This window comes from Salmo trutta, chromosome 30 (genome assembly GCF_901001165.1).
Source record: "Salmo trutta chromosome 30, fSalTru1.1, whole genome shotgun sequence".
Lineage (NCBI taxonomy): Eukaryota > Metazoa > Chordata > Actinopteri > Salmoniformes > Salmonidae > Salmo > Salmo trutta.
The window spans coordinates 456,857-478,854 of record NC_042986.1 but is presented as its reverse complement, the minus strand read 5'-3'; the positions used below and the strand labels follow the sequence as shown (position 1 = coordinate 478,854).

At 41.9% G+C, this 21,998-nt stretch overlaps 1 protein-coding gene across 1 annotated transcript in view; it reads left to right on the top strand.

Moving 5' to 3' along the window:
* LOC115168925 (TOX high mobility group box family member 2) overlaps window positions 1-21,998 on the top strand; it is a 129,939-nt gene that overhangs the window by 66,786 nt on the left and 41,155 nt on the right. The window contains exons 3-4 of the mRNA XM_029724448.1: window positions 3,714-3,773; window positions 17,330-17,590. Of these exons, the coding sequence (XP_029580308.1) occupies window positions 3,714-3,773; window positions 17,330-17,590 (321 nt within the window). The remainder of the gene's footprint in view (window positions 1-3,713; window positions 3,774-17,329; window positions 17,591-21,998) is intronic.

Sequence of the window (21,998 nt, the reverse complement as noted above, 5' to 3'; positions counted from 1 at the left end):
GAGAGAGAGAGACAGAGAGAAAGATAGAGGCAGAGACCGAGGTAGGCAGAGAGAGGCAGGGAGAGAGACAGGCAAAGAGAGAGAGAGAAGGGGGGGAGAGGCAAAGAGGATGGTTTCTGCAGTGAATGTGGAGTAATGGCTGCACTGATAGCATTCAGCCGAGGATAAATTGGCATTTTAAATGGGAGAGCCAGTGCAAGGAGAGCTATAGCAGAGCATAGGAAAAGGCTTACATTGGAATATATGAGCAGCCATGTTGAATTACAAAATGTCTGACCTTTATCTGTTGTCTTGGGGGTTGATTGGTAGTTGTATCGTTTCAATTTGAACGTCAGATTTTCATCCCACCTCAGTGTTGAAAAGACAAGACTGTGACATGAAATAAACACTTTAATTCTTTACCCATTTTGTTTAATGGCATAGCTTTAAAACAAGAGGATAAAATATCAAAAATGTGTATATTTGTTGACTGTACTATGAGACCCAGAAGAGAGTCTGTTCCAACCTTACCTCTTTATCTCACTTTATCTAATCGCCGACATGACAGTGCTTTTTGATACATTAAATGAAATACAGTAGTCCAAATACAGTATACGTGCTGTAGAGGCTTTCATATGAAACAATTATATTACCCTGCACCACTCATTGATCAAGTTGTTGTTCACAAATGTGGTGTGGTTTTGAAAGGAGATAAGCCTATGATCTCACAAAGCTAAATGTCTGACAATATAATACTTATTCAAAGCAAACAGAATGTTGATGCTAAGCATTTAAACTATAAACTGAACAAAAACATAAACGCAACATGTAAAGTGCTGGTCCCATGTTTCATGAGCTGAAATAAAAAAAATCTCTGAAATATTCCATATACACAGCAATCTTATTTCTCTCAAATTTTGTGCACAAATTTGTTTACATCCCTGTTTGTGAGCATGTCTCCTTTTCCAAGATAAGCCATCCACCTGACAGGTGAAGCATATTAAGAAGCTGATTAACAGCATGATCATTACCCAGGTGCACCTTGTGCTGGGGACAATAAAAGGCCGCTCTAAAATATGCAGTTTTGTCACACAACAAAATGCCACAGATGTCTCAAGTTTTGAGGGAGCGTGCAATTGGCATGGTGACTGTAGGAATGTCCACCAGAGCTGTTGAAGAGAATTTAATGTTTATTTCTCTACCATAAGCCGCCTCCAATGTCGTTTTAGAGATTTGGGCAGTGCATCCAACCGGCTTTACAACCGTAGACCATGTGTATGGCGTTGTGTGGGCAAGTGGTTTGCTGATGTCAATGTTGTGAACTGAGTGCCCCATGGTGGTAGTGGGGTTATGTTATGGGCAGGCATAAGCTATGGACAATGAACACAATTGCATTTTATCGACGGCAATTTGAATGCACAGAAGTACATTGACAAGATCGTGAGGCACATTTTTTTAAGGTATCGGTGACCAAAAGATGCATATCTGTATTCCCATTCATGTGAAGTCCATAGATTAGGGGCTAATGAATTTAATCTATTGACTGATTCCCTTATATGAACTGTAACTCATTAAAATCTTTGAAATTGTTGCATGTTGACTTTATATTTTTGTTCAGTATAGTTCTCTTTAAGTAGCATAGTTGCCCCCCCAAAAAATATTGTAAGCGTGTTTTGTGCCGTGCTAAAACGTGTTGAATATATTCTTGGAGACAAGAAAGGGAAAGTGAAAGGGGCTTACCTCGTCAGTTGTACAACTGAATGCCTCCAAATGAAATGTGTCTTCTGCATTTAACCCAACCCCTCTGAAACTGAGGTGTCATTGAGACGACTTATTTATGTGTCTGGGTGGTGAATCTATAGTTAAGAACAGTAATGTATTCGTTAGAATAAGCAAGTAGATCATCACAAGGTTTCCTTTGAATGCATCATTAACCAACCATTGCCGCGGGTCACTGCTCATTCCCCAGTCATTACTAGCTAATACTAATAATCTGGTGTAATTTGTGAATCTCTCTCTTTCTCTGCCTCTCTTTATCTCTCTTTATCTCTCTCACTCTCTCTCTCTAGCTCCCTCTTTTTAATGTCTTCCATTGTGGATATTTTCTTTCACCCTCAGGGATCGTATCCATTAGTCCTCGCAGGTCATAATTTCTTAGCCAATCACAGTGGCCCATCTGTGTTCACTGATATTCTACCTGTGTTTATCTAGCTAGTTTATCTAGCTTCAATCCATTTCTTCTGGATCGGAAAAGACCACCCATTAAATCCCCCTGTATCTCCCCATCTGTGGAATTTGAAATAGAATGCTGTTTGATCATGTTTTCATTGCCGTATGTCTGTTCTCCTTCCTAAACCCACAGAGCTAGGTGATGTGGCCCACGCTATGCAAATAATTACTTTTGTCAACAAACAAGAAAACATTGTCTCTCCTTCATGCCTTTAAATAATTCCATAGTGTTTTAGAGCTGGTATTGATATATGTCTATGAATGTTCTGTATTACCCGATGCACGGTAAGGGCACTGTCAAGGTTAATCCCATTTGCCGTATAAACTGCTTCATGACAGATCTGAGTGCTATGGAGAGTCCAAGGTTGTACGGCAATATATTGCTTTCTGTTGGGCCATAAAAAAAATTCTCCATCACAATGGCTTCATTAAATTCTCTTGAAGTATCTTCAGTTTGGGCTTTGTGAACTTTCCTCATTCTTAAGAAATTAGTTTTAAGATGTTGGATGACTATCAGGCTAGAAGATTCCAACTGAAAAGTGGTATTTCTGTGTTGCTTGAAATCTGGGCCTGATTCATAAAGCATTTCAGAGTAGGATTGCTGATCTAGGATCATGTCCCACCAGTCCATGTAACCTTTTTAATTGTGATCTAAAAGACAAACTGGTCTTAAATCAGTACTGGGACACTTGATATGGCCCCTGAGTCCTCAAAGGGGCCTCTGTCTGAGTAGGAATCTTTCCTAAATAGTGGACCATCTGTAAGTCAAGCTAACCATAGCAATGTAGCTAAAACAGCATAGCACTGTAGTTTGTCTAGTTTCAGGGCCATGTCATAAACAGTTCAGCCACGCAATCTGACTGGAGCACAGCCATGCTAAAACCACAGTAAAGGCACGCCCCCTCATTTATTAGTGTTTAGCATTAGGGTTAGCATCAAGTGTTCTCTTCTCTTAGCATACTCCTCATTGCTTATACCTCATGTGAGAGACATGGCATCCCCTTCCCTTCAACAGCCAAATACTCACACACACACACACACACACACACACACACACACACACACACACACACACACACACACACACACACACACACACACACACACACACACACACACAGTATACACATACACACAGGGTATTCTCGACCCCACAGGGGAAAGCCCATTGCTCGTCACTTGGCTCAACTAGCCTAATTACCGCCCACTGATGAACTGTAATTACCAACACTGCCACAACGAGGTTTAGAGAATGTGACAAAGTAATTAGACTCACGCTTCAGGCCACCCGTAGAGCCATCACTACTTCTCTCGCTCTTTCTCTGTCTTTCTCTCTTTCTCTTTCTCTGTCTTTCTCTCTTTCTCTTTCTCTTTCTCTCTCTCTCTCTCTCTCTCTCTCTCTCTCTCTCTCTCTCTCTCTCTCTCTCTCTCTCTCTCTCTCTCTCTCTCTGTGTTTAGAACTGTTATTCACATAATATTTGTTTTCTTTCTATTTCTGTTTACAGTTTGATGGTGACAACATGTACATGAATGACAATAACCAGGAGTTTCGGTCACCAAGCCAGGTGAGTAGGCCGGTTCACCAACTTATACTAAAGTTTGAACAAACAGGTTCTCCCTTATGGTCAAATGCCATTCAATCTGTGGCGGCTGCATCAGCTAAACTGAAGCAATTAAATGTCTAATAGCAAAGATTGAAAAGCAAAAACAATTGAACAATGTTGCTTCCGAGCTACCACCCTTCTGGTCATCCACATGTTGTAGTTTTCTCTTCTTCTATACGTTTGACAGTAAACTATTCCTAACATGGAGATTAATGGAGTTCCCAAACCCATAGCTGTGTTACCTAGTCCAGGCAAGGTAAGGTGTGGATTTGTTTTTACCAAAACAGTTTTCCCTGACTTACTTGTCTCAAACCCTTTCGTTCCATTGAGAGCATAGGCCATCCACAAACTTCCTCCAGACTTGGTGTTTTGAGGTTTTACAGTATTAAAAGGTGTTATAAGGTGTTGTTAGATTTGTCTAACTAGCCTGTTGGGAGCTTAGGAGTGTAGCTAAGATAGGAGCTGACCCGACACTCACTCCAGTGGACTAGAGGGAGGGGAGCAGAGGACTCTAGAGTTGGAACACATGGGAGGATTTGTTGATACTGCAGCAAACCTTGATGCTTTAACAAAACATGACAAGGTTACAACTCCTCATCAATTAGCACTTGCCAACAGAGGGGGAGGGAGGGAGAGAAGGGGGAGGGAGAGAGAGAAGGGGGAGGGAGAGAGTGAAGGGGGAGGGAGGCAGGGAGAGGAAGCGGGAGAGAGAAAGAGGGAGCATGAGTGCAAAGTGCAGAAGTCAAAAGGCTGAGTAGAGCCCCCCTAAACCTTTCCTAATAAGATTGTATTTTCTTTGATGTCTGGATTGACTCACTCTAATGAGGGGTCGAGCGATAGATTTAGCAGTTTATTGGCTGCTCATGGCTCATTGCAGAATCACAAGGTCTACCGTGTTGGCTTCTCTGACGACATCACTGGACACACATTGGTTGCTTTAATTGGGCAAACTGTCAAGCACTGTTGTCCATCAGGCTGGTGATATGTCAATCAACATCTACTTTAATGATCAAAGGTCTCAACTGACATCTCTTTGAACTTAAGACTTCGTGGCTTTCCAAAACATGGAATCTAGAGCTGAGTTTATGAAAGTTGCCCATTCCCAATATTCTTCAGAGCATACTGCCTCGAGGCCTAGCCTACCTCTCATCTGAAAATAATTCAAAGATTCCACACGCTTATGACATCTGTATTTTCCCTCCGTTCCACACAGAAATCATTACAGATACTCAATGCATGTGTTTGGAAGATGAGGCAATTATTGCGTAATTGATATCTAATTATGTACATTAGATGTGCATTTACTTGCTGTATATAATCATGGCCTTTGAAGATGAATGAGACAAACTGGGGCTTCTTGTACTGGATCTTTGCTGCTTTCATTTCTGTGATGAGAATAGCCATTGATGTCAGTGTTTCCCCTATATGCATTTAGCAGCGGTGCACCGCCCAATTGTTTTTCTATATTTTGTTTTAATATAATGTAGATGTATAGATGTACAGTGCCTTCAGAATGTATTCACACCTCTTGAATTTTTCCACATTTTGTTGTGTTACTGCCTGCATTTAAAATGGATAAAATTGCGATTTTGTGTCACTGGCCTACAAACAATACCCCATAATGTTTTTAGACATTTTTACAAATTAATAGAAAATTAAAAGCTGAAAAGTCTTGAGTCAACAAGCATTCAACCACTTAGTTATGGTAAGTCTAAATAAGTTAAGGAGCTAACATGTGCTTAACAAGTCATGTAATATGTTGCATTGGCTTACTCTGTATGCAATAATAGTGTTTCACATGATTTATTAATGACTACCTCATCTCTGTACCCCAAACATACAATTATCTGTAAGGTCCCTAAGTTGAGCAGTGAATTACAAACACAGATTCAAACACAAAGACCAGAGAGTTTTTCCAATGCCTCGCAAAGAAGTATTGGTAGATTGGTCAATAAAAATAAAAATAAAAGCAGACATTGAATATCCATTTGAGCATGGTGAAGTTATTAATTACACTTTGGATGGTGTATCAATACACCCAGTCACTAAAAAGATACAGGTGTCCTTCTTAACTCAGTTGCCGGAAAGGAAGGAAACCGCTCAGGGATTTTACCATGAGGCCAATGGTGACTTTAACACATTTAACACTAGCCATCGCTGATCCATTTTTCATTTACCATTGGTTTTGTCTTGTCTTCCATCACACCTGGTTCCAATCCCATCAATTACATGTTGTGTATTTAACCCTCTGTTTCCCCTCATGTCCTTGTCGGAGATTGTTTATTGTAAGTGTATGTGTACATCAGTACTGGTGTGCGTCGGGTTATGTTACCCATTGATTTTTATTATTATGTTTTCCGGTGGGTTTTTGTAAATAAACTGCGCCGTTGGAAACACAGTTATTTCTCTCCTGCGTCTGACTTCTCTGCCGCCAGTTAAACACCCTTACAATAACTGAGCAGCACTCTTCATATTTTCAAGCATGGTGGTGGTTGCATCATGTTCTGTGTATGCTAGTCATCGGCAAGGACTAGGGAGTTATTTTAGGATAAAAATACATTGAATAGAGCAAAGCACAGGCAAAATCCTAGAAGAAAATCTGGTGTAGTCTGCTTTCCAGCAGACACTGGGAGACAAATTCACCTTTCAGCAGGACAATAACCTAAAACTCAAAGCCAAATATACACTTGAGTCACTTACCAAGACGACATTGAATGTTCCTGAGTGGCCTAGTTAAAGTTTTGACTTAAATCGCAAGACTTGAAAATGGCTGTCGAGCAATGATCAGCAACCAACTTGACAGAGCTTGAAGAATTGTAAAATAGTACCGTACAAATATTGTACAATCCAGGTGTGCAAAGCTCTTACAGATTTACCCAGAAAGACTCACAGCTGTATTTGTTGCCAAAGGTGATTCTAACATGTATTGACTGAGGGGGTTGAATATTTATTTAATCAAGTGTTAGTTTTTAGTGTTATTTTTTTATATATATTTTTTTACAAATGCTATAATTGTTCTTTGACATTACAGAGTATTTTGTGTAGATTGTTGGGGGAAAAAATTACAATTAAATCCATGTTAATCCCACCTTGTAGTACAACAAAATGTGGAAAAAGTAAAGTGGTGTGAATACTTTCTGAAGGCACTGTATGCATGCCCCAGGAAGACACCATCCACCGCCCGCCCATGCAGGAACACCCCAGGAAGACTCCCCCACCCCCTTTGTGGTTGATTAGAGTGGCATTGCAATCTCTAGGTGATGTCTTGGGGATGATGTCAGGTTTTTTTTGTCGTAACATGACATTTGTGGGTTGCAAAATGTGCAACTTCAATTGCACATATGCCAATATACTTTTGATGTCCCACCGGCCCATCAATGTTGTATGTCTGTGGAAAAAAATGTAAAGTCTATTATAGAGTTGCCTTTGTGAGTGTCCAGAGCTTCTTGTGTCTAGCTAGCACACTTCAGCACATAGTCAGGAGATTACATTACACATGTAATCTCAGGCCCTTTCAAGAGAAAAACACTAAATAGAAACAGCTTTCATTGATTCTAAGCTAGGAAAAAGGTCTAGTCACTCAGTGGCTTCTTCCAAAAGGTTTTCATTTGTTTGTTGTAACAGTACATGGAAGGTACATTTTTTGTTTGTTTACCAGCTGAAATTCTTGTGGGTGACCTACTTTGATCAGTGTTGAATGTGTTTTTCTACTGCATACCAATATAACTAATAATATCAATAATTCACCCTATGGACTTTGATTTGTGTCCCGCGTTTCATTTGAATCTGGGATTTATCTGAAATATAGGCTTTATAAGAGTTTTATAAGCTTGTTCAATTATGCTAATTTGATATATTCCTTACCACAAAGCATAAAATCTATCATTTGATGTTTTCAATCTGTCATTGAATGCACATTGTTCACAAGCACTCATCTCCAAGTGCAAGAATGTTCATTGCTATACATACATGTAAAGTACATTTAGTATGCATTGTGTGTTAACATCAACAATCATGGCCACCATATTCTGTGTGGCATCATGGGTAGTGTAGTAGTGTAGTGTCCCATTCAAGTCTTTATCTAGCCTGCGTCTATCCAGCGCGTTATGAGTCCGGTGGTGCCCCGAATAATCAGGCTGATTGGGCATCAGGCAAGTGTGACGGGAAGGAAATTATCTTGTGGGATTGTGGGTAGTGTAGTCTCCTCTTTCAAGCTCAGCGCATTGAGTGTCCAGCGGTGCCCCAAATAATCAGGCTGATTGGGGATCAGGCCAATTTGACGGACAGGAGATACTTTGATTGGGATTGGTCTGTCAATCAGCGGTGAGGGTGATACGTTTGGTTCATTACATCGCCCGCCTCCTCTCTGTTTTTACAGTCCTTATCCAACTGGGGTTTAATTTACAATAGAGTTTTAACTGATGGGATTTACAACTTCCTCCTTATGTTGTTATCAGTCACTGTACAGAGAGCAGACCTGGGTTCAAATACTATTTGAAATCATTAAAATACTTTGAGCATTTTCTTTAGCCTTTATACTTTAGAGTATTTAGAGATGAGTATTTGAAATGATTTAAAATAGTATTGGTACCCAGGTCTTGTGTGCAGAGCCAGAGGCAGAGGCAGAAGGCGAGAAAGAACAAGAGAGAAATACTTTTCTCTGCCTTGCTGTAGAAATAAACCCAGGGTCTTCAAGAACTAGATACTTTTAGCTTCTCTGTGTTTCTGCCTTTGGTTCTTTTGTTGTTGAGAATGTGAGGAGACAACGTGGGCCTCTATTGATTTAGTCACAACCACAGGGGAGCAGTTGCTTATGGTCTAGATTAGAATAGAAACTTCACCTGTTGGTTAAAGTGTCTCCTCTCTCTCTCTCTCTCTCTCTCTCTCTCTCTCTCTCTCTCTCTCTCACTTTCCCCCTCATACTAACACACACATACACTCCAGGTAGACCCATACAATAGCTTGGTCAAGTCTAGGGTTGCAAAGCTACCGGTAATTTACCAAAGTTACTAGAATCTTCAGTCATTTTGGTAAATAACAGGTCAGCTATAGCAATCTATGGTAACTGGTCATTTATACTTGAATAACTTTAAAAAAAAATGAATTCATATATTATCTAACGACCCTGGGTTTATAAGCGTGGATATCGACTCTGCCGCTCGAGCATGCTTTTGGGGCACAGTCGATAGCGCGCTGGACTTCGGGATACAAGGTCGAGGGTTCGAGGCCTGCTCCCTGCCATTTCATTACAATAATATAAAAAATGTTATATCAGAGAGCAAAGACACCTCAGAACACACTGGTACCACACTCTTTCCCACACAACACACTCTTTTCCCAAGCCCAACTAGAAAACTCTGTGCGATGCATAGAAAAATGTGATATAGTTGAGAAAGAAAATCGAACACTCTATGTACAGTGCATTCGGAAATTATTCAGACCCCTTCCCTTTTTCCACATTTTGTTACGTTACAGCCTTATTCTAAAACTGATTAATGGGATTTTTTCCTCATTAATCTACACACAATACCCCATATTGACAAAGCGAAAACAGGTTTTTCGAAATGTTTGCTAATTTATTACAAGTAAAAAACAGAAATAACTTATTTACATAAGTATTTAGACCCTTTGCTATGAGACTCAAAATTGAGCTGAGGTGCATCCTGTTTCCATTGATCATCCTTGAGATGTTTCTACAACTTGATTGGAGTCCACCTGTGGTAAATTAAATTGATTGGAAAGGCACATCTCTGTCTATATAAGGTCCCACAGTTGACAGTGCAAAAACCAAGCCATGAGGTTGAAAAATTGTCCGTAGAGCTCTGAGACAGGATTGTGTCGGGGCACAGATCTGGGGAAGGGTACCAAAACATTTCTGCAGCATTGAAGGTCCCTAAGTACACAGTGGCCTCCTTCTATTTAAGACTGATGAAGTTTAGAACCACCAAGACTCTTCCTAGAGCTGGCTGTCTGGCCAAACTGATCAATTGGGGAAGAAGGGCCTTGGTCAAGAACCCAAGGGTCACTCTGACAGAGCTCCAGAGTTCCCCTGTGGAGATGGGAGAACCTTCCAGAAGGACAGCCATCTCTGCATCACTCCACCAATCAGGCCTTTATGGTGGAGTGGCCAGACAGAACCCACTCCTCATTAAAAGGCACACGGCAGCCCACTTGGAGTTTGCCAAAAGGCACCTAAAGGACTCTCAGACCATGAGAAACAAGATTCTCTGGTCTGATGAAACCAAGATTGAACTATTTGGCCCGAATGCCAAGCGTCACATCTGGAGTAAACCTGGCGCCATCCCTATGGTAAAGCATGGTGGTGGCAGCATCATGCTGTTGGGATGTGTTTCAGCTGCAGGGACTGGGAGACTAGTCACGATCAAGGGAAAGATGAACGGAGAAAAGTACAGAGAGATCCTTGATGAAAATCTGGGACAAAGGTTCACCTTCTAACAGGACAATGACCCTAAGCACACACCCAAGACAATGCAGGAGGGGCTTCGGGATAAGTCTCTGAAAGCCCTTGAGTGGCCCAGCCAGGACTTGAACTCCATCGAACATCTCTGGAGATACCTGAAAATAGCTGTGCAGCAACGCTCCCCATCCAACCTGACAGAGCTTGAGAGGATTTGCAGAGAAGAATGGGAAAAACTCCCCAAATACAGGTGTGCCAAGCTTGTAGCGTCATACCCAAGAAGACTCGAGGCTATTAATTGCCCGCCAAAGGTGCTTTAACAAAGTACTGAGTAAAAGGTCTGAATACTTATGTAAAACATTTCTAAAAACATGTATTGTACTTTGTCATTAGGGGGTATAGATTGATTGGGAGGGAAACAATTTCATCCATTTTAGAATAAGGCTGTAACGTAACAAAATGTGTAAAAAGTCAAGGGGTCTCAATCCTTTCCGAATGCACTGCATGCTCCCAACAATTGAACGGGTGAACCTAACCAATGTTTTGGCACGCAGTGCCTTCTTCAGTTTTGAGATTAAAACCTAATCATCTTGTTATATTGGTTGAACATTAGCTGTATACATTCTTACGGTGTTTCTCAGTGAAAAATTCTTCTTTGACATTGAAACAACATTGAGACATTGAGACAACAGGATGCCCACACCCATGCTGAGACTATTTGTTATGGATGTCCTATCTTGGTCAGTCTATGTCAGCCAATAAATCCAATTATGATCAGCTTCTGAAAGAGAAGAAATACAAGAATAAAAAAGCCTAGGGTCTCCATTACCTCTATGAGTAAGTTCCAGTTTTATCCACGATGTCTCTTCATATTTCAGGTTCTACTAGACTAAACAACATGACCGATACAAGACTATCCCAATATATACAATTGTTAGTTTTTTTACCTTTATTAATTTAGACAAGTAAATTAAGAACAAATTCGTATATTTACAATAACGGCCTACCACAAAATAGTCATGAGTACAGTAGACCTTGGTTAAGAAATACTTTTACAAATATTTTTTGCTGGGCTTGATTGAGCTTACCGGGCACAAAGGAACCAATAGCTTAGTTGCAAAATATCAGGCAATCCAGGCAGGCTAAAGCAAACTATTTAAAATAGTACATTTTGAACCCAGGTCTGGAGAACAGTGCATGAAGATTATTCAGAGAAGGCCCTCTTATGGCTGTGAGCCACTTGGTCCTCCTCAACGTAATGTACATAATTCTGAAACCTTAAAACCACCCCAAAACAGAACTTATCAGCAGTGAGAGTACACTGAATGATTCATACACTCTTTTAAGAGAACTTGAAACCATGGATCTATTTTGGGTTCCGCTTTATATGCACTACTGCTGCTGCTGCAGAGGGATTTAGAGAGGACTAAGTAGTTTGATATTTCTATTGGTTTTCCATGGATTTATTTTCTCTCTCTCTCTCTCTCTCTCTCTCTCTCTCTCTCTCTCTCTCTCTCTCTCTCTCTCTCTCTCTCTCTCTCTCTCCTCCCCAGTGATCTTTCTCTTCATATGGAGACCAAGGTCATGCCTGATTGAAATATAATAGAAGTGTAGACATCTGGTCTAATACTGTGGGAAGTTAAATCTATTTTAATGGCCCTGCCGCAGTGGATTCTCTCTGATGCACTCCTCGCGGTTCAGTGACAGTAAATCACAATGTTCTCTTATTACCCTGACTGGAATGAGGGCATAGAGAGAGAACAATGAGGGATCCACACCATTTGTTTTTCTCTCCTCCCTCCTCCCCCCTCCCTCCGTTTGCCATGGCTTAAAGAGAATGACATCACAAAAATAAAAATAAAGGGGGATTATGGCTAGGCTATTGTGCCATATGTGATTACCGGGGCTTCCACATTCCCATGGGGGGATGAGTGACTACAGGCTGACATCTTTTATTTATTTATGTAATTTCAGCAATAATGATGGGATGAAATAGGGAAGTGTGGTGCACCACAATACTAACCCCACAAATATGTCCAGATTTGTAACTGAACTAACAAAGACTTTATGGTGTGCTTCTTTTTCAGCTTCCTCACATTTCCTTTTTGGGGTGTTTTTGGTCTGATTTCAAGCTCAACTCAAATAGGCCACACACAGCTGTAATGTGTGGGGGTCTTTTACCCAACTAAATTAGATCTATTTTGATGTGATATTTGAGGGAATTTCCAGTTGGGGGAGCAGGGTGGAGGATAGCTCAGTCCCCATCCCCCCCAAGCCCACCTGTCCTGACGGGATTGGATGGAGAAAACCGCCTTTTTCAATCCACTTATCCTAGTTCTACCTGGCTGTCAGTCAGCCAGCTCTGAAATCTATCTTCTGCTCTTTTTCAATCGAGGGCTATTCATCGCCATCTATTGTATTACACTGGCTAGTTCTGCTGATGCATCACCCCAATGGAGTTTCTTGTCATTTCAGAGCATGGTGGCTAGGTCAAGTGCTTCAACACACTGTCCTTCATCTATTTGACGATCGTTCTGAAATACCCTTCAGCCATTTGTCCTCGCCATTAGTTGATGGGTGTCTTATTTGTCCTCTCTCTGCTCAAGAGGCTCTTTTTGGCATTTGGCACTCCTAGAATGTTGTGTTGTGTTTGAGTAACCTATTCTAACCCAAGTGTCTTCTTCCTATATCTATCTCTTATCTAGAGATGGCTGACATCTCTGTTTATGCATCACAAGCTGCTGCACATCGCCAGAACAAGGCCGATCTGTTGTTTTCTCGACATGGCATATGGCTACTGGACCTGCTTTCAATAGATGCTATGTTTAGTAAAGGTAGAGGGTGTTTGATTAAGCAAATGGAATGCAGTATTCAAGTATATCAAATGTATGCTGTCAAATACTATCGTTAGTGTGTTTATCCGATAGTATTCAACATAGACATTAATCCATATAACCACTAGTGTTAGATTATCTCATGTGGACAGCCGACACGTACAATGGAACTGTAGAGAGGAGGGAGATATGTAGTGTCCTCAGAGCTTTACAAGCATTTTCTTTCCATAAATAGGAAAGATTTGCTTAAATTTCACCTTTCATGGGAGGGCTAAGGTGGAGGAGTAAGACTGAATCAACATTTGATATTTAGTTTTGACCCTTTTGTTTTATCCACAAGCCGCCATGACCTGAAAGACAGTAGATGTATGAATTAATTATCTACTTTTGAAATTATTAAACTTATGTCCTTGTTCAAGATATTATCCCCAAGGGTAGGAAAGGACTTAAAACAATGGAAGGCCTGATTGTAAAATCGCCTCACGCAGCATTCAAATCTTCGAACATGCATCCTACATTAGTTACGTTTTATCTTGGAGAAGGAATAGTCTGAAATACATGATGTTGTTCGGATCAAAGCTAGATGAAATGCATGGAAAGCTAGTTTTGTTGAGCATTTGAAAGTGGTGAACCCATGTAAGAATAAGTGTTTCTTAATTTTTCATAATGTCTTACCCACACAACAGCCAATAACCATGACACAAATATCTCATTGATGCTATAGGCTATGAGGAAAATAGAAAATGGTCATAAAAGTGTCTTAATAAATATACAGTAAGCTCTGACAAACCATAAATTATTCCTTCAATACCAACTAGGCCTACTGGAAGACACAATCGGAGGCCAATAGAACTGAATAGAGCCCCAAAAAATGTATAGGGTGTTCTGTAGACAGTTATTTGAGGGTATGGGCTGCCCAAATGATATCCTTGAAAATGCTTGCCAAGTTACATATTTGTCTCTTGTCAAGAAATCCTAAGATATATATTACAGTGATGGAAAAAAGTATTTGATCCCCTGCTGATTTTGTACGTTTGCCCACTGACAAAGAAATGATCAGTCTATAATTTTAATGGTAGGTTTATTTGAACAGTGAGAGACAGAATAACAACAAAAAAATCCAGAAAAACGGATGTCAAAAATGTTATAAATTGATTTGCATTTTAATGAGGGAAATAAGTATTTGACCCCCTCTCAATCAGAAAGATTTCTGGCTCCCAGATGTCTTTTATACAGGTAACGAGCTGAGATTAGGAGCACACTCTTAAAGGGAGTGCTTCTAATCTCAGTTTGTCACCTGCATAAAAGACACCTGTCCACAGAAGCAATCAATCAATCAGATTCCAAACTCTCCACCATGGCCAAGACCAAAGAGCTCTCCAAGGATGTCAGGGACAAGATTGTAGACCTACACAAGGCTGGAATGGGCTACAAGACCATCGCCAAGCAGCTTGGTGAGAAGGTGACAACAGTTGGTGCGATTATTCGCAAATGGAAGAAACACAAAAGAACTGTCAATCTCCCTCGGCCTGGGGCTCCATGCAAGATCTCACCTCGTGGAGTTGCAATGATCATGAGAACGGTGAGGAATCAGCCCAGAACTACACGGGAGGATCTTGTCAATGATCTCAAGGCAGCTGGGACCATAGTCACCAAGAAAACAATTGGTAACACACTACGCCGTGAAGGACTGAAATCCTGCAGCGCCCGCAAGGTCGCCCTGCTCAAGAAAGCACATATACATGCCCATCTGAAGTTTGCCAATGAACATCTGAATGATTCAGAGGACAACTGGGTGAAAGTGTTGTGGTCAGATGAGACCAAAATGGAGCTCTTTGGCATCAACCCAACTCGCCGTGTTTGGAGGAGGAGGATTGCTGCCTATGACCCTAAGAACACCATCCCCACCGTTAAACATGGAGGTGGAAACATTATGCTTTGGGGGTGTTTTTCTGCTAAGGGGACAGGACAACTTCACCGCATCAAAGGGACGATGGACAGGGCCATGTACCGTCAAATCTTGGGTGAGAACCTCCTTCCCTCAGCCAGGGCATTGAAAATGGGTCGTGGATGGGTATTCCAGCATGACAATGACCCAAAACACACGGCCAAGGCAACAAAGGAGTGGCTCAAGAAGAAGCTCATTAAGGTCCTGGAGTGGCCTAGCCAGTCTCCAGACCTTAATCCCATAGAAAATCTGTGGAGGGAGCTGAAGGTTCCAGTTGCCAAACGTCAGCCTCGAAACCTTAATGACTTGGAGAAGATCTGCAAAGAAGAGTGGGACAAAATCCCTCCTGAGATGTGTGCAAACCTGGTGGCCAACTACAAGAAACGTCTGACCTCTGTGATTGCCAACAAGGGTTTTGCCACCAAGTACTAAGTCATGTTTTGCAGAGGGGTCAAATACTTTCCTTCCTAATTAAAATGCAAATAATTTTATAACATTTTTGACATGCATTTTTCTGGATTTTTTGTTGTTGTAATTCTGTCTCTCACTTTTCAAATAAACCTACCATTAAAATTATAGACTGATCATTTCTTTGTCAGTGGGCAAATGGACAAAATCAGCAGGGGATCAAATACTTTTTCCCTCACTGTACAAGTACATACAATATTTATCTCACTTATTAGACATAACTACAGCTACACTGTCCTTGAAAGTTTTATGAGAAGTGCAATTCCAATGGACAAAGTGGAATATAAATGTAGGTTAATAATAACCTGTTATGTGCGAAAACAAGCTCTCCCTGACGTTGGATATAGTAATAGTAGCGATAGTGTTGTAAGAACATCCACATCAAGATAATCTTCATGTTAAGTGTATGTTATTATGAAAACATAAAGAAAAAACCCCCAGTATTTTTAACTCAATTTCCCATTGAAAAGAAAACGAAAATATTTCAGTCTAATGTAGCTTTATGTCTCTTTTTCTTTGCTTACAATGTTCTATTTTATGAGAGTTTTCTCTTGGTTCCATGCACCAACACAGCCGGTTGGAGCATGCCTGATTTTCCTCAGTATTTCTTGCCATTTGTTTGCTAAAAGTATTTGTTTGCAAGATAAATGGCTGCTCTGACAGGCGAGATGACAGCCTACACGAAGATGATATTGAATTGATTTCTGAAATGTTGCAGAACGGACTGCTTGATGTGTACCGTGAGACATGAATCATACAAATTCTATTAAAAAGCTCTTGAATGGCTGACACTGGAATATTACTTGTGATGATTAATTTTCCCTAGTCATTATAAAGGGAGTCAGCATCAGATTGCCTTTGACAAAATTGCTTTTCATTCCCTGGTGAATACCCTCGGTGTGCTTTTGAGAGTGCAAAACCATATTTCTCAGCACAATATTATGTCAAGATAGCCCTTGGAGATACCACAGTGAGGCTTCTTCCTGTACCACCTGATTTGCATTTGCAAAATCATAAGAACGTATTTTACCTTGTTGTGATGTCGGGAGAGAAGAGGTAATTTATTGACCTTAGATACAGCTTATAACATAGAGGCTATGTCAGGGGGATTTGGTCAATTCCATCTCAACCCAATTCAGTTCAGGAATCTGATTGAAATCCCAATATGAATCATAACATTGAGGAATGTTGTGAGGATTTTCTATTTAAAATTCAATGAGTTAAAAGGAATAGACCCCAACCGGTGTTGCCAATGTTTTATGAGTAAAGCTTTGTTTGGGTTCCTCATTAATAAGCCATTAACCTTTAACAGAAATGAGTTTCTTCATCACAAACACATTTCTTTCTTTGTACATGATCTTGCTTTCTGGACTGACACGGAGGCACCCAAGGCAGCGAGAGCTTTACATTCTGCATTACAACATGCTATAGGATTGATTTTAAAAGCTGATTGAGCACATCAGTGTTGGAGATTAAAACCAGGATCACTTTATTACTGTTTAGCTACATAGTTAAGCAAATGCAGTTTGCATTTACATTTACATTTAAGTCATTTAGCAGACGCTCTTATCCAGAGCGACTTACAAATTGGTGCATTCACCTTTGCTTTTCAGGTTAAATAATGATAGTTTAATCTCCTTCTAATAATTAGTGGCTTCATGTCTGATGGCATTTGCTGGTATGTTTGATTTGAATATCTCAACTCCTATGGTCTACACACTTACCATCTTGCTCCTTTTTATCTTCAGTGAGCAAGATTTCCAATATTGTTTGTCACAAATGGTAAATAAACGAATAAATGTGAATCTTGAACTTGAAACCTGTCCTGTCATCTTGCCCCCATTCTCAGAACTACTCCAGTCAAGGCAGAGGAAACAACAGCGGAGGAGGAGGGGATGAAGACTACGAGATCCCCCCCATCACACCTCCCAACCACGCTGACCCCTCTCTGCTTCACCTCATGGACCCCGAGTCGGGCTACACCTTCCACTCACTGCCCCACAACGGCCTGCTCAACCCCTATTCTTACCCAGAGCTGCCTGCTGCCCTCATGATGTCCAATATGTTGGGCCAGGATAGCCATCTTCTCTCGGGGCATAATATGCACTCGGTAAGATTCACCTGTTACAGTACTTCTCCTAGGATTCAATTCAATGTTTTTGTTATTTTCAGCGGGCTTTATAAGGGACATATTATTGTCTTAGAACAGGGATACACACTTGTTTTAATTAGCAAGTGTGTTGAACAAAAGCTAAGGAGACCCCAGCAGACACATGCATCATTTATGCTTTTACACATTCTGCTTTTTGTGACAGACTCCTTCATATCTATTCAATCACCACACTCAAAAATATTTGACTCCCTCAAAGTGAGCACATAAAGAGAGCAAGGAGCTGTACAGTACACATTTCATTTGCTCTCTGATTGGTAAAACAAAAAGGGGGTCTTGGAGGAGAAAAGAAAAGGGTTCTCCCTTGTCAGCTACTTTTATCTTTCAAAATGATGCAGAGGACGTCCATTCCAACCCCAGTAAGCGACTATTTCATGTGTTAAACATGGTTCACACTGAGCAAACACCCCTGGCGTACACATTCAAGTCCTTTAATCATAGAATCGAACGAGATGAATTATAAATGGCCCACGTGTGAATAATTCAGCATTATATACTTTCATCTGACACAAATATAACTTCTGGGTCATAAATATTCATGCTTTAATGTGAGTATCCGTGGCATTTATCCTTGGTTAATCAGGTCTTGTGTGATTTCGGAATCAAAGTGCATAAGTTGTACATTTTATGTGTGGCAGAGAGTGTGCCATTTAAAGTCAGACTTGGGCTTAACCTTTTCACATGTGAGCTGCAAATATCTCTAACAGTCGCCACAGCGTGAATTGTTTTATGCACGTGATGTCAGAATGCACTCACTGTTCCAAAATGTGATTGTTATGCAATAGGACAGTTGACACGCGCTGCCTGCTAATTATCTATAGGCTATGTTTCAACTTGTCAATTTCTCATTATTTTCGAAGAAGTTTTATTTATTTAACAGTTTGAATTGAGGTGTGTTCCACCTCCTCATTAATTCACATAGAAGTATCCCATTTCAGTGTTGTGGACAAGTTATGTTTGAGGCTATACTGAGCCGGACAAACTTCTCTCTTCGAGGAGAGCTCAAGCACTTCCACCAATGTTTCCGCAGATCAAGTATGCAGACATTAGCGCAGTCTTGCACAAATTGGCATATTTTCTGGCTGGCGCTCGCATTACCTTCCTTGTTGTTTTCCTTACAAATAATAACTTTGGACATGTGTGCATTCCTATCTGTCACGTCCTGACCAGCAGTGGGAGTAATTGTATTATATTTGGTCAGGACGTGGCAGAGGGGTATTTGTTTCATATGGTTCAGGTTGTGTGTGTTATTTAAGGGGTGTTTGGTTTATGTAGTCTGGGGGTTGAGTCATTGTTCTAGTGTTGGTTTTCTATGGTTTATCTAGTTGTTCTGTTTCTTTGTTAGTCTGTGTGGCTCCCGATCAGGAACAGCTGTATGTCGTTGTTCCTGATTGGGAGTCATATATTAGGTGTGTGTTTTTCACCTGGGGTTTGTGGGTTGTTGTCTTTAGCACTGCTGCTTTATGTTAGCCTGCTAAACTGTACCTGTCGTTTCTGATTTTCTTGTTTTTTCATGTTCACATTGTTTAATAAATTAATGATGAGCACTCAACCCGCTGCGTATTGGTCCACCTTTTCCGACAGCGATTTCTCTATATCTTCAGACGAAGAGAAGTGTTACAGAACAACCCACCAAACAAAGACCAAGCAGCGGAGGAAAGAGCAGCAGGTGGAGTACATGGACTATAGAGAGAGATGGACTTGGGAGGAGATTCTTGATGGGGCTGGACCTTGGCACCAGGCTGGGGAATACCGTCGCCCACGGGAGGAAATAGAGGAAGCTAAGGCAGAGAGGTGGTGGTATGAGGCAATGTACGCGCTGAGGGAGAAGCACGAGAGGCACCCCCAATAAATTTTTGGGGCGGGGAACACGGGTAGTTTGGCTAGGCCAAGGAAGAGCCATAAGCCAGCTACCCGTGCTTATTGGAGGAGCGTATGGAGTGGAGGGCGCCTTGTTTTGCTGAAGTGCACACGATCTCGCCCATACGCATGCACAGTCCGGAGCGAGTTATTCCAGCCCCTCGCAGATGCCGTGCTAGAGTGGGCATCCAGCCTGGTGGGAGGATGCCTGCGCAGCGTGTCTGGTCGCCGGTACGCCTCCTAGGACCAGGCTACCCTACTCCCGCTGTACGCACGGCAACCATCAGGCCCCTGCACAGCCCAGTTCGCCCTGTACCAGCACTCCGCACGTACAGGGCTACTAGTTCCATCCAGCCAGGACGGGTTGTGCAGGAGGTGCGATCAAGGCCACCTGTACGCCTCCATGGCCCAGTTTTTCCAGTCCCCGCCTCTTGTGCTGACCCGGAAGGGCGAACCTCTAGTCTGGCACGTCCAGTACCAGCACCATGTATCAAGCTTCCAGTGAGTCAGCCTAGTCCTACTCAGCCTGTTCCCGCTCCTCGCACTAGCCATGGCGTGCGTGTTCTCAAACTGGCAGTTCCAGTACCAGCACCACTCGTCAGGCTTCTAGTGCGTAATAGTATTTCCTCTCGGCCGGTTCCTGCTTCCCGCACTAGCCCTAGGGTGCGTGTCTCCAGCCTGGTACCTCCTCTACCAGCCCCACGCATCAGGCTTCCAGTGCGTCAGCCCAGCCTTGAGAGTCCGGAGACAGTGCCCCGGCCAGAGTATCCGGCAACAGTGTCCAGTCCAGAGTATCCGGCAACAGTGTCCAGTCCAGAGTATCCGGCAACAGTGTCCAGTCCAGAGTATCCGGCAACAGTGTGCGATCCGGAACCGAGTGAGTCTGCCTGCGACCCGGAACCGAGTGAGTCTGCCTGCGACCTGGAACCGAGTGAGTCTGCCTGCGACCCGGAACCGAGTGAGTCTGCCTGCGACCCGGAACCGGGTGAGTCTGCCTGCGACCCGGAACCGGGTGAAATTGAAATTAACTATGAACTGTGTGAGTCTGCCTACAGCTTTGAACCAATTGAGTCTGCCTACAACCCGGAACTGAGAGAGTCTGCCTACGGTCCGGAACCAAGAGACTATGTCGTCAGTCGGGAGGACAGGAGGCCAGAACCAGAGCCTCCTCCAGTGTAGGTGGGTTGGGGAGGCGGGGTGTAGCACAAGTGCCGTCGTTGACGGCAGCCACCTTCCCTTCCCTCCCTTTAGTTTAGGGGGAATTAAAAAAAAAATTTTTTTGTTTTGTGTGTTTCTTTTGAGGTGCATTCTGGGGTCTGCACCTTTAGGGGGGGGGGGGGTACTGTCACGTCCTGACCAGCAGAGGGAGTAATTGTATTATATTTGGTCAGGACGTGGCAGAGGGGTATTTGTTTCATATGGTTTGGGTTGTGTGTGTTATTTAAGGGGTGTTTGGTTTATGTAGTCTGGGGGTTGAGTCATTGTTCTAGTGTTGGTTTTCTATGGTTTATCTAGTTGTTCTGTTTCTTTGTTAGTCTGTGTGGCTCCCGATCAGGAACAGCTGTATGTTGTTGTTCCTGATTGGGAGTCTTATATTAGGTGTGTGTTTTTCACCTGGGGTTTGTGGGTTGTTGTCTTTAGCACTGCTGCTTTATGTTAGCCTGCTAAACTGTACCTGTCGTTTCTGATTTTCTTGTTTTTTCGTGTTCACATTGTTTAATAAATTAATGATGAGCACTCAACCCGCTGCGTATTGGTCCACCTTTTCCGACAGCGATTTCTCTATATCTTCAGACGAAGAGGAGCGTTACACTATCAAACTAAGTGCCTTATTTTCTGTATATTGTGTTGTCGTTTCCACTGTAACATACAGTATGTATGTACAGTACCAGTCAAAAGTTTGGACACACCTACTCATTCCAGGGTTTTTCTTTATTTTTTACTATTTTCTACATTGTAGAATAATAGTGAAGACATCAAAACTTTAAAATAACACATATGGAATCATGTAGTAACCAAAAAAGTGTGAAACAAATCCAAATTTATTTTATATTTGAGACTCTTCAAAGTAGTCACCCTTTGCCTTGATGACAGCTTTGCACACTCTTGGCATTCTCTCAACCTGCTTCATGAGGTTGTCACCTGGAATGTGCTTAGTGGGATTATCATTTGTTTTTCAACAGGACAATGACCCAACACACCTCCAGGATGTGTAAGGGCTATTTGACCTAGAAGGAGAGTGATGGAGCACCTCATCAGATCACCTGGCCTCCACAATCACCCAACCTCAACCCAATTGAGATGGTTTGGGATGAGTTGGACCGCAAAGTGAAGGAAAAACAGCCAACAAGTGCTCAGCATATGTGGGAACTCCTTCAAGACTGTTGGAAAAGCATTCCAGGTGAAGCTGGTTGAGATAATGCCAAGAGTGTGCAAAGCTGTCATCTAGGCAAAGGGTAGCTACTCTAAAATCAAAATATATTTTGAT